The 17057-nt window shown below is 37.5% G+C and overlaps 1 protein-coding gene across 5 annotated transcripts in view; it reads right to left on the bottom strand.

Annotated features, from left to right (window-relative positions):
• Tln2 (talin 2) overlaps nt 1-17057 on the bottom strand; it is a 411357-nt gene that overhangs the window by 142239 nt on the left and 252061 nt on the right. For all 5 annotated transcript variants that reach the window (XM_077799669.1, XM_026384818.2, XM_026384825.2 and 2 more), the window contains 2 exons: nt 13841-13904; nt 12764-12868 (listed from right to left, as the gene is read on the bottom strand). In XM_077799669.1, the coding sequence (XP_077655795.1) occupies nt 12764-12868; nt 13841-13904 (169 nt within the window). The remainder of the gene's footprint in view (nt 1-12763; nt 12869-13840; nt 13905-17057) is intronic.

Raw genomic sequence — 17057 nt, 5'->3', positions numbered from 1 at the left:
CACTTCATCTCAAAGCCCTAGAAAAGGAAGAGCAAAACAACAGCAAATGTAGCAGAAGGCAAGAAATAATTAAAATCAGAGCGGAAATCAATGAAATTGAAACAAAAGAAACTACTGAAAAAATTAACAAAACTAAAAGTTGGTTCTTTGAAAAAATAAATAAGATCGACAGACCCTTAGCCATGCTAATGAACAGAAGAAGAGAGAGAACCCAAATTACTAACATATGGGATGAAAAAGGCAATATCACAACAGATGCTACAGAAATAAAGAAGACAATTAGAAATTATTTTGAAACCCTATATTCCAATAAAATAGAAGATAGTGAAGACATTGATAAATTTCTTAAGTCATATGATTTCCCCAGACTGAGTCAGGAGGATACACACAATTTGAACAGACCGATATCAATGGATGAAATAGAAGAAGCAATCAAAAGACTACCAACCAAGAAAAGCCCAGGACCGGATGGGTATACAGCGGAGTTTTACAAAACCTTTAAAGAAGAATTAATGCCAATACTTTTCAAGTTATTTCAGGAAATAGAAAAAGAAGGAGCTCTTCCAAATTCATTCTATGAGGGCAACATCACCCTGATTCCGAAACCAGACAAAGACACCTCAAAGAAAGAAAACTATAGACCAATATCTCTAATGAACCTAGATGCAAAAATCCTCAATAAAATTCTGGCGAATCGGATAAAAAAACACATCAAAAAAATTGTGCACCATGATCAAGTAGGATTCATCCCTGGGATGCAAGGCTGGTTCAATATACGGAAATCAATAAATGTTATTCACCACATCAATAGACTTAAAGATAAGAACCATATAATCATCTCCATAGACGCAGAAAAAGCATTCAACAAAGTACACCATCCCTTTATGTTCAAAACTCTAGAAAAACTAGGGATAACAGGAACATACCTCAACATTGTAAAAGCTATCTATGCTAAGCCTCAGGCTAGCATCATTCTGAATGGAGAAAAATTGAAGGCATTCCCTCTAAAATCTGGAACAAGACAGGGATGCCCTCTATCACCACTTGTATTCAATATAGTCCTCGAAACACTGGCCAGAGCAATTAGACAGACGAAAGAAATTAAAGGCATAAAAATAGGAAAAGAGAAACTTAAATTATCACTATTTGCGGAAGACACGATTCTATACCTAGAAGACGCAAAAGGATCAACAAAAAAACTACTAGAACTAATAAATGAATTCAGCAAAGTGGCAGGATATAAAATCAACACGCATAAATCAAAGGCATTCCTGTATATCAGCGACAAATCTTCTGAAACGGAAATGAGGAAAAACACTCCATTCACAATATCCTCAAAAAAAAAAATAAAATACTTGGGAATCAACCTAACAAAAGAGGTGAAAGATTTATACAATGAAAACTACAGAACCCTAAAGAGAGAAATAGAAGAAGATCTTAGAAGATGGAAAAATATACCCTGTTCATGGATAGGCAGAACCAACATCATCAAAATGGAGATATTACCAAAAGTTCTCTATAGGTTTAATGCAATGCCAATCAAAATCCCAATGGCATTTCTTGTAGAAATAGATAAAGCAATCATGAAATTCATTTGGAAAAATAAAAGACCCAGAATAGCAAAAGCAATTCTAAGCATGAAGTGTGAATCAGGCGGTATAGCAATACCAGATTTCAAACTATATTGCAGAGCAATAGTAATAAAAGCAGCATGGTACTGGTATAAAAACAGGTGGGTGGACCAATGGTACAGAATAGAGGACACAGAGACTAATCCACAAAGTTACAACTACCTTATATTTGATAAAGGGGCTAAAAGCATGCAATGGAGGAAGGATAGCATCTTCAACAAATGGTGTTGGGAAAACTGGAAATCCATATGCAACAAAATGAAACTGAATCCCCTCCTCTCGCCATGCACAAAAGTTAACTCAAAATGGATCAAGGAGCTTGATATCAAATCAGAGACATGGCATCTGATAGAAGAAAAAGTTGGCTCCGATCTACATATTGTGGGGTCGGGCTCCAAATTCCTTAATAGGACACCCATAGCATAAGAGTTAATAACTAGAATCAACAAATGGGCCTTACTTAAACTAAAAAGTTTTTTCTCAGCAAGAGAAACAATAAGAGAGGTAAATAGGGAGCCTACATCATGGGAACAAATTTTTACTCCTCACACTTCAGATAGAGCCTTAATATCCAGAGTATACAAAGAACTCAAAAAATTAAACAATAAGAAAACAAATAACCCAATCAACAAATGGGCCAAGGACCTGAACAGACACTTCTCAGAGGAGGATATACAATCAATCAACAAGTACATGAAAAAATGCTCACCATCTCTAGCAGTCAAAGAAATGCAAATCAAAACCACCCTAAGATACCATCTCACTCCAGTAAGATTGGCAGCCATTTTGAAGTCAAACAACAACAAGTGCTGGCCAGGATGTGGGGAAAAGGGTACACTTGTACATTGCTGGTGGGACTGCAAATTGGTGCGGCCAATTTGGAAAGCAGTATGCAGATTCCTGGGAAGGCTGGGAATGGAACCACCATTTGACCCAGCTATTGCCCTTCTCGGACTATTCCCTGAAGACCTTAAAAGAGCATACTACAGGGACACTGCTACATCGATGTTCATAGCAGCACAATTCACAATAGCTAGACTGTGGAACCTTCCCAGATGCCCTTCAATAGATGAATGGATACAAAAAAATGTGGCATTTATACACCATGGAGTATTACACAGCACTAAAAAATGACAAAATCATGGAATTTGCAGGGAAATGGATGGCACTAGAGCAGATTATGCTAAGTGAAGCTAGTCAATCCCTAAAAACAAATGCCAAATGTCTTCTTTGATATAGGGACAGTAACTAAGAATAGAGCAGGGAGGAAGAGCAGGAGGAAAAGATTAACATTAAACAGAGACATGAGGTGGGAGGGAAAGGGAGAGAAAAGGGATATTGCATGGAAATGGAAGGAGACCCTCATTGTTATACAAAATTACATATAAGAGGTTGTGAGGGGAATTGGAAAATAAACAAGGAGAGAAATGAATTACAGTAGATGGGGTAGAGAGAGAAGATGGGAGGGGAGGGGAGGGGGATAGTTGAGGATAGGAAAGGTAGCAGAATACAACAGTCACTAATATGGCATTATGTAAAAATGTGGATGTGTAACCGATGTGATTCTGCAATCTGTATTTGGGGTAAAAATGGGAGTTCATAACCCACTTGAATCTAATGTATGAAATATGATATGTCAAGAGATTTGTAATGTTTTGAACAACCAATAAAAGAAAAAGAATTCATGTTAGGAAAAAAAAAAAGTAGACTTTCCACCACAGAATACTATCTTCATGATGAAAGTAAAGAGAGAAAAGGCTGAAATCCACCCCCCCACACTCAGTGGACATTGTATGAACCCTGACACAATGGCCACAGCACACCTCCAGCTTCCTCCTAGGAGGACCTGATGGCATCAGGAACCTGTGTGGTATCTGAGGAGGGGAATGCAGCACTGTATGAGCCTCAAATCCTTAAAAAACACCAAGAAGAGTCATATTCTTTTAAAGAGGCCAGTTCCACAAGGGGTAAAATCAATGCAATGCAGATGGGGCCAGTTAATTCAATGTGGCTTCAGGAGCTACACAGAGATTTAGGTTGTAAAGGTGCTAGGCAGCTAATTCACACAGGTTTGGCACAAGCCTAGCTGCTGGGACAAAGGAAGGGATCAAAGATGAACTATGGTCCAGAGTTGTTATCCTTTTCCATCTGCACCTCTGCCAAGTGAGGGAACAGGACTCCTGATGGATTGCCTTAATGCTTTTCAAGATCATTCTAGCCTCAGACAGGAAGCCACAGTGGACAAGCAATTTACAGTGGACATTGTGTCAACAGGTCACAACTGGGAAAGGGGATATAGAGAACTCAAAAAACATAGAAACTGGCAACAGAGACCACCATCAAGGGATACAATTATTGTAGTGTCTACCCACAAAACACAGAGCAGCTGGAGAAAGATAAAATAGAAAATATCTCAGAGTTGGGACAGCACTGTAAGGTCTTCCTTAGTGCAGAGACCTGCTTTAGATCCTCAGTGGCAGAGATGTCAGGAGAGGGCCACAAGGTAATTAGGCTCTGTTGTCCTTCTTATGTCTCAGATGTCAGCCCCCCCCCCCAATCTCACCCCTTTCCAACCTTCATCTTGCACAGACAAGCATCTTTTATCTCCAAGAGATAAGAGCAAGCTAAGGCTGGCTCCAGGGAAGACCCATGTATCTCATATCTTGACACACATACACTCAGACTGCAGCTGTGATTTTTGCCAGCGATTTAGATATTTCTCTGTAGAGTGGATCCTGATTAGGTTGGTTTGGTTTTGAAAATGCATTTAACTTGCAAAACTCTGAGGCAAGAGAAAGTAGGCATTCCACCAAGGTGAGACAGCATCTGTTATTAAGCCCAGCCCCCTCTTCTTTGAGACATTTCTCAATCTCAATACTGTAGGCTCAGTGTTGGGGGCCAACTGAGAAGCAGTTGGCCTGTCAGCTGGTTCCTGTCACAGGTACAGAGACAGACTGATTCTTGTGTCACTTGTGCCTCACATCTGAGATTCCAGATTGGGAAAAGGGATGCTGTTGGGCTAAGTCTGGCCTGCCTGGCCTCTCCCTACTCACATCAACATAGCCTAAGCCCACAGGGTCCTCCCCACGATCCCACCAAGCTCACTGGAGTTCTGTGTTGGCTTAGCACCAACAGACTGGCTTGTGTATTTTGCTTTGTCATCAGTATGCTTTTCCCTTTAAGGGGCATGGAGAATTGACTAGCTGTCCTAAGTGCAAAACTGCATGTTAAAGTCTATTTATTAGTCATTCCCCTTTCTAAAAATGACTGGCAATCCATTCTAAAATTCTGAGATTCTCTGAGAGCTGTGCTCTATGATACTTTCACAGTTCAGGACAGAATAGGGTTGACTCCTCAGGAGTCTCACCTCAAGTAGGACTGCAGGGACATCTTAAAGGCAAATGAGGAAGTAAAAAGTATTATACAGGGGTTACCCTTTCTGGAATCAAACAGTCCTATGCAGATCATGGGAAATGCCTTACCTTGGCTTAAGGCGTTTCAGTTTAGCAGATTATGACGAAATCCATTAGTTGATGAAAGAGGAAGAATGTAGATGTGTACAGATTCCTTTTATTGACATCTTTAATGAGACAGTCCCCATTTCTATAGTATCTTTTTAAACCTCATAAAAAGCCACAACTTCAAAGGTGGACAAACAGGCTTAGAGATGGAAGGAAAGGCTATTTATCTAAGCTCAAACTATTAAGTGGAAAAGCCAGGATCCAAAACCAAGACTGTTTTTGAAGCACATTATTTTAGACACTGAGACACTGAGAATACTGTTGCCTAATGCTGTTCTTTATGGACTCATAATATAGTCTATAGACAATCTCTAAACCAAAGTGGAAAACTACTGCTAATGCTAAATCCAGCTTATTGTCTTTTCTTTTCTTTTTTTCCCCCAAAGACTTGATAGTTTAGAATGAATTTTCCATGTTAAAATTTTAAAAAATCAAGAGGAATATTTTCAGATACATGAAAATTATATGAAATTCAAATTGCAGAGTCCACACATAAAGCTTTATCCTAATATAACCAGGCCCAATCATTACCATATTGCCTACAGCTGCTTCCAAACTGCTTTCCTCAGGGTGAGTAGTATGGGTGACAAAGCCCAAGATGTTTATTATTTGGCCATAACAGAAAAAGTTTGCCATCCACTGATCTACATTCATGGATATTAAAAATCAATTAGAAAGTCAAGAGACTTTGGGGCAGGGATTTGGAAGATGGAGGGAGGGTGAAGTTTATCAAGTATCATCATGTTCCAGGCACCACATCTGTTCACACACATTAGCTCACTCTTTACAAGAACCCCACAAGGAACCAGCATTCCCATCTTTGGATGAAGAGATGAGATTTAGAGAGGGCAGGTAGATCCCTGGAGATCACTAAGATTCTGCAATTCTCACAAGGGTGAATATTGCCTTCCTGGATTCTGGGCTGGTCTTCCCCACTCCCACGGGATATGAATACTCCTATTATAACAACAAAGTTCAACACTGAACTCAAGACAAAGTGTTCATGGACATAGAAAAAACAGGATGCAAGCAGCCAGAAATATATTAAATAGTCATCTCAGAATATCTACCACTAATCTCAGGGCCATGGTATAGTTAAGTACATTTGATATCAGTATTTAATGGTTTGGCAAATTGTAATTCCATGGACTTAGAGTTTCTAACAGAAGCCTATAAAAGTCATGCATGAGAAGCTAGAACATTCATTTCTAATTTATTTCCAAATATGTCAATGAAGCTCCTTCATAATATTCTGTTATGTTATGTTCAAACTGCCATTTTTAATCTGAGGTCAGAGAGATCTGTTATTTATGCTTTAAAAATTATTATTCCTAGGCAGACAATTTTGGGGGAGTGCTATTCTGCATGTGATCTTTTTATCATACACTCTAAATGGTTGTGCTCATTTTTAGAAACATACACTAAGGGTTTAATTCATGTGGTTGACATGTCTTATCTATTTAGTTGACTAATTTACTGAAGTTAGCAATACCTCAAATAATTCAGTGATTTTTTTTTTGTATAATGTAACACATACAGGATATGTATGCTGAAAATTTCAAAACATTTTTGAAAAAAAATCAAAGGAGGACCTAATATCATGCTCACAGATTGAAAGAGTCATCAAAAATTACATTTCTCTCCAAGTTTATCTATAAATTTAATGCAATTTTTATCAAAATTCCAGCAAGAGTTTTTGTAGCTATGAACACTTATTCCAGAATATATATGGAAAGGAGTGCTAAACCAATTTGAAAAAGAAAAGTAAAGGGAATCACTCTACCTATGTCAAGGCCAACTACACAGCTATAGGGATCAACACTGTGGTAGTTGCCAAGGGACAGAGAGAGAGAGATCAATAGAGCAGAACAGAGAACCAAGAACTTGACCCACACGAATGTGTTCAAGAGAGTTTTGAAGTGGTGCAAAAGCATTTCAATGGAGAAAGGAAAGCTCTTTCAACAAATGGTGCTAGACCAATAGGACACCCACAGGCCAAAAGATGCACCCTGACCTAAATCCCACACCTTGTACAGAATTAACTCAAAATGAATCAAGGACTTACATGCAAAATGTAAAACAACAACAACAAAAATTTTCAAAGGAAACAGGAGAAAAATTTTTAGAACTTAGGGCTACACAATGAGTTCTTAGTCATAAAACTGAAAGAAAATAAAAATTGATAAAATATACCTCATCAAAAGTACGAACTTTTGCTCTGTAAAAGACCTTGTTAAGAGGATGAAAAGACTACAAGTAGACTGGGAGAAAAAATTTGCAAGTAACACATGTAACAAGAATTTGGACGCAGACAAATACAGAATTCCTAAAACCTAACAGTAAAAGAACTTCAAGCAATCTAATTAGAAACAGGCAAAAAACATGAACTAGTATTTTACTGAAGAGGATATAAAAGAGACAGTGAACAAGCATAAGAATAGATAGTCAAAAGTCATTAGCCATAAGAGAAACACAAATTAAAGTCACAATGATATAGCATTCAACACTGTCAGAGTGGCTGAAACAAAAAAAAAAAATATGATTTCCAATGATAGAAAAGATGCAAAGAAACTGGACGATTCATGTACTTAGAAATACACTGTTTCAAAATAAAACATAAAAAGGACTGGAGATGTAACTCAGTGGTAGAGTAGTACTCCAGGGTTTAATCCCAAGTAGCTAAAAAAAAAAAAAAAAAAAAAAAACCAGTAAAAGAATGTAAAATAGTATAGTCATGTTGGAAAAGTTTGGTAGTTTCTTACAAAACTAAACATGTACCTACCATATGGTCCAGAAATTGGACTCTTCAGCATTATCCTAGAAAAATGAATGCTTACATATACACAAACACCTAGACATAAACATTCATATCAACTTGAGTCATAATAACCCCAAATCGAAATAACCTAGATGTCCTTTGATGAATAGTTAAATAAATTCTGGTATGCCCATACCACAGTAACAACTCAGTAACAAAAGATGGACTAGAGACAAAACATTACAACTTGGATTATAATTTCAAAATATCACATACTATATTACTTCATTTATATAACATTCCTGAAATAGCACAGTTACAGAGACAGAGACAGAATTGTGGTTCCCAGGGATGAGGGGAGGCACAGTGTCAAGGATGGAGAGGTGAGAGAAGTGTGCACAGCCCTGAAAGGTATCAGAAGGATTCTTGCGGTGATGAGGTCTGTGTCTTGATTGTGGCAATAGTTACACAAATCCACATACATAACACTGTAGAGAACAAGGCACACATGCAAATGAGTGAATTCTGAGCTCACTGATAATCTCTGTATATAAGTTCTGTATATTGTACCAATTTCCTGGTGTGGTGTGTACTATAGTTACTATTAAAGGAAACTTGAAGCCTACATAAGATTGTTCTGTATTTCTTAAAATATTTTATTCTGATATAAGGAGCGAGGTTATGACAGCCTTAACCCAATCAGCGAATTAATCCCCTCATGGGGATTAACTGAGTGGTAACTGAATGCAGGTAGGGTAGGACTGGAGAAGGTGGGCTTTGGGTATATACCTTTGGGGTATATATTTTGAATCTGGTGAGTAGAGTCTCTCTCTTTGCTTACTGATCATCATGTGAGCTGTTTCCCTCTGCCACACTCTTCTACCATGATGTTCTGCCTTACCTCTGGACCCAAGGAATAGAGCCATCTGTCTATAGACTGAAAACTTGGAAGCCATGAGCCCCCAAATAAACTCTTCCTTCTCTAAAATTGTTCTTGTCAGATCTTTAGTCACAGCAATGAAAAAGCTAACTAAAGCTGGGTGCATCTCTGTAATCCCAGCAGCTAGGGAGGCTGAGATGGGAAGATCAAGAGTTCAAAGCCAGCCTCAGAAACAGCAAGGTGCTAAGCAACGCAGTGAGACCCCTATCTCTAAATAAAATACAAAACAGGGCTGGGGATGTAGCTCAGTGATTGAGTGCCCCTGAGTTCAATCCTAGTACCACCTCCACAAAAAAAAAAAAGATGACTAAAACTGTCACATACCATACAATTCACCCATTTAAAGTATATGATTCAATGTATTTTATTCATGAAGTTGTACTGCTATAACCAGTCAATTTTAGAACATTCTCATCATATCAAAATAAACCATGTATGTGTCAAGGATTTGGGCCTAGAACAAATCAAGAACTCTCAAAAACTCGGTGTCACTCAACTGAGCCACATCCTCAGCCCTATTTTTTGTATTTTATTTAGAGACAGGGTCTCACTGAGTTGCTTAGCACCTTGTCTACTAACAGTAGACAAGTTAGGGCCCTGTAGTTATCAGTGCTACCCTGTACTACCCTATAGGTATCAGTCTCCGATTCTTTGCACCCTGCCACACCACACCCCTAAGCAAACATTAACTAACCTAGCTCTATACAGATTTGCCTATTATGAACATTTCACATAAATGGAATAATATAGTGGGGGGTCTTTTGTGACTAGTGTCTTCCACTTAGCATAACATTTACAAAATTTATCCATGTTGCAGCATGTATCAGTACTTCATCCATTTTTATGGCTCCAAAATAGTGCATTGTATGGTTTTACCATAAATCGCTTATCTACTCATCAGCAATGGGCACTGGGTTTCTGTAGTTTAGCTAAAGGCTGCTGTAAATACACATGTTCATGATTTTGTGTGCACATGAGCTTTTAGTTCTCTTTGGGTGTATTTGCCTAAAAGTAGAATTGCTGGGTCATATGGCATTTCTATGTTTAATCAATCATCACCCTTTTCACAGTGGCTGCTCCATCCTGCTTTCCTACCAACAGCGTATGTGGGTTCCAATTTCTTCATATTCTCACCAATGCTCATCATTACCTGACATTTTGATTCTGTACCATTAACTTCCTATGTATTTATACTTATAAAATAAAAAATAAAAAGTTTAAAAAAGATTCACCTTATCTTGTTATAACCATAGCAACTAGCTATAATTCACTTTCCAAGGTTATTATTTTGCTCTTTCATTTTTATATCTTTCTGCATTTCTCAGGTCTTCCAGAACAATGTTAACCGGGGATGAGACGACAAGGCAAATCTGTGTGACCCTAATTGTTAGAGTTCCCTCTAGCCTTTCTCTGTTAAGCATGATACTGATGATAGCTTTAAAACTGATACTCTATTATGTTAAACAGACATACTTACATTCCAGAAATTTAAAGAAATCTTTCTAAGGAGATGTTGAATTTCATCAAAAACCTTAGTAGCTTTACATAAAAATCATATGATATCATTTGCTGATTTGATTTTCAAGATTCATTCATTCATGATATTGAATCATTCCTACAAATTATGGTCAAGTAAATTGGATTTATTAGAGACAATTATGAAATAAAGTGGCATCCTAAATGGGATCATCAAGCAAACAATTAAAGTAAGCAATGTGCTTTTGACATTGTACCAAATGACAAAAATAAAATTAATGAAAATATACCTGTTAATTTTAATATGTATATAAAGGTTGTAAGTGCTACCAACTTAATTCTCTCTCTTCAAAGAGATGTAATTAAAAGAAAAAGAGGAGAAAAAGGAAGGAAGGAAGGGAAAGAGGGAATTTATTTTTTCTTCAATTTGCTGTTCAATGCTCTTCTATTCACAATGGTTTTCTGTGAGTTATTATCCTACATTTATTGACCTATATGAAGAGGCATAATCTTTTACACATCACAGACACTGACTCTGTATAAACTCTTTTGTTATTTATTTATTTGTTTAGTACTTGGAATTGAACTCCATGTCACTCAACCACTGAGCAACATCCTCAGCCCAATTTTTGGTATTTTATTTAGAGACAGGGTCTTGCTGAGTTGCTTAGCACCTCGCTTTTGCTGAGGCTGGCTTTGAACTCATGATCCTCCAGCCTCAGCCTCCTGAGCCACTTCGATAAACTCTGATGTTATTTAAGAAGATGTGAATACCAAATATGAATTTCATACTTGAAGAACCATAGAAAAACTTAAGAAGATAGGTGAAAATCAGTGCCATTATCAATAGTGGATTGCTGAAAACCACTTAAACCCTGGGAGGTGCCGGAACTCATTGTTCACTGGCTCCTTTCACAACACTGAATGGACAGCCCAGCTCCTAAAATGAGCAGATCTTCTCTCCTAGAGTCATATACAATTGGTTGCTGGGATGGAGGAGGCAAGTGACTCTCTCTTGGGCAGGATCATCCCAGCTAAAGCAGCACAGCTAGGGGTCACAATGGTCTGTGAATCAGAGACTACAGTTCAAGACCTGGCTCCTTTGGTTACCTGTCTTATGGCCCTGGGAAGTAACTGCATCCCTCTGAGTCTTTATTTTCTTGCTTATAAACAGAAGGTAATAGTAGTCATTCTTCCTAACAGATTTGAATGAGATATGTCTGGCATGTAACTATTTTTATAAACATTATTATTAGCATCAGTAAATGGAATTGTTGTTACTAGATGGCACCAGTACCATTCAAAAATTTATTCATATTTTAAAACTCCTATTAAATATCAAAGTTTCCATCTCTAAATTATTTTTCTTAACAATAGTAAAGGTGGTTGACACAGGCTTCTTCATTGGCAAGAGCCCCAAGTGTTTTCTGGTGTAAAATGGAGCAGGTTTGGTTGGTGTAACTACCTGGCATGAAACATACACCTCTCTAGAGTAAAATATCTTGATTCTTCCTTGCCCTGGGGGAACAGCTTACCCCACAGTAAGGGGTGAAGTCAAGAGAAGCTTCTAGAGAATATCAGAATATCCTTCCTTTGCAGTTCTCCTTAGCTATGGGGAAGGAACCCTCTTCCTTCACCCATCCTGTCCCCAGCCTCTCCACTTCAGTTCCTGAAAGCAGCTGCAACACACTCAATTCCATCCTCATTTGCCTTAAGCAACAAAAGAAGCCTCACAACAAGCAGAGCTTCCTCCAGGGCCAAGGGCAAGGGGCAGAAAGACCTAGAGTCACCGTAAAACAAGAGATCAGTAAAACCTACTAGTTGGGATGCAGACATTGAGTAGCTGAGGTCAGGAAGACCAAAAGAGGAAGGATGATAGTGGGGGATTTGTCAATCAATCTAAGGAGACATCTATTGAGGGACTTCCCAGCATGTACATGGGTTGCATTTCAAAGAAATGTGCTTTGTTGTAGTAGAAAGTCAAATGATTTCCATAAAAACAGATTTGAAGGCCAGCAAAATTCCATGACCTGTCTTAGATGTACAAATTAAGTACTATATATGACATGAATTCAGTTTTGTCTGCAGTGGTCAACAATTTTCACTCAGTTCAGAGGACTTCAGATGGTCATGAGTAAGATGTTCTCAGGGGGAAAGAACAAGCAATAGTGAGCTCACTCCTTCTTGACTTTCCAGTAGCCATAGTGATCCCATTCAAGGCACAGCTGTCCAGAGGCCATGCAGGCAGCCAGGCTCACCAGCCTGGCCATTCACACCCTTCACGTTTGTGCTTCAGTTAAACTCAGACCACACTGGCCAAAGGCTGCATCCCCAAATGCCAGGGGTGTAGGTGTGACAAACCACACTTAGAGCAAACACTTTAACAAAAGAAAACCAGAGGCATGGGTAAACACCCTCCCAACTCGGCCCAACTCACCTTCACTAGGAAGAAAGATACACCATATGTCCGGAGGGACCGGGCTAGCTTTACATACTTGACCTTGGCTTCTATTTCACTCATCTCACCACAGTTCTTATGCTCCTACAAAAGGGACAGTATAAAGAAACTCATTACTATAGCTCTGGTAGCAGGTGGACTAGTGAGAGGTGATTACTACAGGTGGGGTACACAGGGGTTCTGAATGGTAAGTGATGCTTGTGTCCGAATCCCTCCATAGCATAGCTATCTGATGAACAAGGAGAAGAGCACAGGGAGTTCAATTTGGGACTTTTAAACTAGAGCTTGAACCAAATAGCCTACACATTTCGCACTGAATCCAATAATTTGTACCTGTGTGCAGCATGACAGGAACAGATCCATAATTATAATCAAATTCTCAAAGGACTCCATGTCTTACGTGTTCAGGTACCACACTTTAAATGATAGCTAGAAAGATGTTTTTCTAAGGACAATGTCATTTTAACATCTATATCTTTCCAGAGAGGAGTATATATATATATGCCTATACATGATAGTGCTTGAAAATAATACCAGGTGAAATAATGTTTTATGCACATGAGATTTATATTTTAATTTTTATTTCTTTTTCCAGATCAAAGAAGACTTTGAAATCTTAGATTCAATAAGGTGTTCCACAATCAAGTTGGTGACAGGATTTTTTTTAGTGTTGCCTGGAATAGATTTTAAAAAGGCATTTGTTCTCAAATTCTAGCTTCAAGAAAACAAATCTTAGGATAAAAGAGCTATTGGTAGCTTCTCCCTCAGTGCAGTTTAATAGCCTATCACCTTGTTTTAACGCCACCAGTGTAAAGACTTTCAAAATAAATGTATGCACATTTTTCTCAGAAGGCTAAGTAACCTTTACCAAGAAACTATGGATTAAGACAATAAATCTGTCCAAAGTAGAACTGTCAACTTCTTTACTTGAGTTACCAATCACTTATATAAGAATATGTACAAAGCATACAAAACTATCATGTGCAGAGGCCCCTTATGCTAATGAATGAGGATGGAGATTGAGGAGAATAATAAATTGCTGTACATTTCCAATACCTGAAATATTCTCTTTTCAGCTCCTCTCTGCTTGATGTACTCTTTGGGCAGGAATTCTTTTAAACTGAAAGAAATTTGAAAAGGTAAAACATTTATCATGTTCTGTGATGAGTAGCAAAGAAAATAGACTGATAATAAAACGCACAGTTAAGTCACTAAATCTCCCAATACTTCATGGTACAATTGATAACAGGCTGCGATACCCTACAATACACTTAAATAAGGACATGGTAAAACCAGACTGATAATAAAGGGTCAAACTAACATATTAAAGGAAAAATTTCTAGGATATACTGTAAAGTCAAAGATAAAGGATAAGAATATACAGTATGCTATCCTTTCTAAGAAGAAAAAATATTTCTTATTTAAAAATACTTTTTATATTGTCTATTTATTTTAAAATGTAATAGAAGAATAAACCTAGCACTAATGAAAGTGGTTCTGATAAGAAGAAGGGGAACACAAGGAGAAAGGGCAAAGATTAGAGTAGGTTCCTCTGAATATTCCTTGTATATTAAAGTTTTTTACTTTGAAACCACATATAGTTGCACAAAAGCAACATCAAAAAATCTAAGGCAAACAGAAATGAACTTAACAGTGTACCAGGTTGACACCATTTCTACAAAGAAAAATATTTCAAGTAACTTTAAAGAATAGTCTTTTGACTATATATCCCTAGAGGAATATATCGTAAAAGTGAAATGAACCATAGAAGACATGTAAGTAAAAATATTGATATTTTAAAATCAACACCTTTCTCTCCCCTCCTCTCTGCACACATTATATGAAATCAATGTAGTAGATTATATATAAGCAAGATGCTTCATATAATTAGGATAAAGTAAATGAGTAATTATGTTTATTGTTAGAAGTCAAGATTTTCATAATAAAATAGATAAAAACACTTCACTAAAAACTTTGCAATCTTTTCTCAGAATTGAAAATACTGGCCTGAGTAACCAGTTCATTTTTCTTTTTATGAGAAACATATTTTCTAGCTGTGATGTGGAAAAGGCCAGAAGCAAGCACAACTTGATAAGCCCCCCCAATGCCTTGAGTAGGTGGTCTTTAAACACTATTTCCACTAAAAGGAACCAGTGAGTCCTGGAGAAATGATTCAGTCTAGGCCTGGGGTAGACAACGTACTCAATGCTCCCAAGACTTCTTAGGTCTTAGATCAAGAAAGCTGTCAAGATGACACCAGAGTCAGTTCAAGGAACACCCATTGTCCAAAAGGAGATGATTTTTAAGACTTTATACAAAAAAAGACAGGCTAACAAAATGAACCCATCATAATCAACTTATGGCCAGTCATGACTCTTCTATGTCCCCCTTCCACAGCCCTGCCATGGATTATTCTGAAGCAAATCCCAGACATCATATAATTAATTTCAGATGAAGGGACAATTTTAACATCAAAAAATTATAATTACTATAATAATTAAAACATAGATATATAAGATCCATAATTGTAAAAAAAATCATTTTTCACTTTAGGGGGTTATTGGGGTATCAATTCATACTGAAAACTGCTAAAGGGAAAGAAACAAACATTATATTAACATTTTTATCTGTGGATGATGGAAAGATTCATGAAATATAGAAGGAATGATAGAAGTCCCAAATCAGCAATTTAAAACTCTTAGGAACATAATCTATAGATCAAATCAAACGTCAAGAGCTCCTAAAATGAATCAATGACAAACTGATAGGGAATTTTGTAGTAGATGGATTAGTCTGATAACATCTAAACCCAATGGTCAATTTTAATATTACTAAAAGTAGGATAACCAGACAACAGATGCCTCCGGACCGATGCAGCAGGAAACATATAGCACTACCAAGAATTATTCCTGACAATGAGGAATAAGTGCACACACAACAACCAGAGTTTAGGTGAGTTTCTGGATCTAAATATGAGTTTATAGAAAGGGGGACAGAGGAATATGTAGTGACACCATCAGAATACAATCAACCACATCGAAGCATGAGGAATTCTATAAAAATACCCAGCCTCCTCCTAAATGGTTTGGTGGTGGTGGTAAAAGAGAGGACATAGAAACATATTAAAAGGGATTTGACTAATGTGTTTACTACAAAGCTACAGTAACAGGGACAGTGCAGTACTGATATAACAGACACACAGTCCAGTGAGACAGAATTGAAAGAGATTAACACACAACTTTTATGGTCAATTGATTTTCTTTCTTTCTTTTTTTTTTTAAGAGAGAGAGAGAGAGAGAGAGAGAGAGAGAGAGAGAGAATTTTTTAATATTTATTTTTTTGTTCTCGGCGGACACAACATCTTTGTTGGTATGTGGTGCTGGAGGATCGAACCCGGGCCGCACACATGCCAGGCGAGCGCGCTACCACTTGAGCCACATCCCTAGCCCGGTCAATTGATTTTCAACGAGGATTACAAGACAATTTAGTAAGTAAAGTTTTTTGTTCATTTCAAACAAATGGTGCTAAGACAACAAGACTTCTACACACACAAGAAAGAATTTGGACACCCATCTCACATCATGCACTAAAACCAACTAAATGCCATCCATTTCCCAGCAAATGCCAAAAAACAAATGCCGAATGTCTTCTCTGATATAAGGAGGGTAACTCAAAATGGGGTAGGGAGGAAGAGCATGGGAAGAAGATTACCTCTAGAAAGGGAAGAGAGGTGGGAGGGAAAGGGAGAGAGAAGGGGAATTGCATGGAAAGTGGAAGGAGACCCTCATTGTTACACAAAATACATGTATGAAAATGTGAGGAAAAAAAAAAAGAATAGCGTCACCTTAGATTGGGTAGAGAGAAGTGATGGGAGGGGAGGGGATGGAGGGAAAGGAAGGATAGAAGAATGAAATGGATATTATTATTGCTGTGTGTAGATACATGACCAATGTGATTCTGCAACCTGTACACTCAGAAAAATGAGAAATTATATCCCATCTGATTCAAATGTATGTTATGTCAAGGTCATTTACTGTCATGTGTAACTGATTAAAACAAATAAAAAATTTAAAAAAACAACTAAATGTGGATAACAGACTAAATGGTAATACAAATAATTATAACTGCAAATATAACCATATTTGTAAAAATTACTACAGCTAAAACTACAAAACTCTCAGAAGAAAGTATAGGAATAAGTCTTTTTGCCCTTGGGTTAGGCAAAGACTTCATCTATGATACTACAAGCATGTGTAGCAAAAGAAAAAGAAAA

This window comes from Urocitellus parryii, chromosome 6, assembly GCF_045843805.1.
Source record: "Urocitellus parryii isolate mUroPar1 chromosome 6, mUroPar1.hap1, whole genome shotgun sequence".
NCBI classification, from domain to species: Eukaryota; Metazoa; Chordata; class Mammalia; order Rodentia; family Sciuridae; genus Urocitellus; species Urocitellus parryii.
Note: the sequence above shows the minus strand (reverse complement) of the source record. Positions and strands in the feature narration are given on the sequence as shown.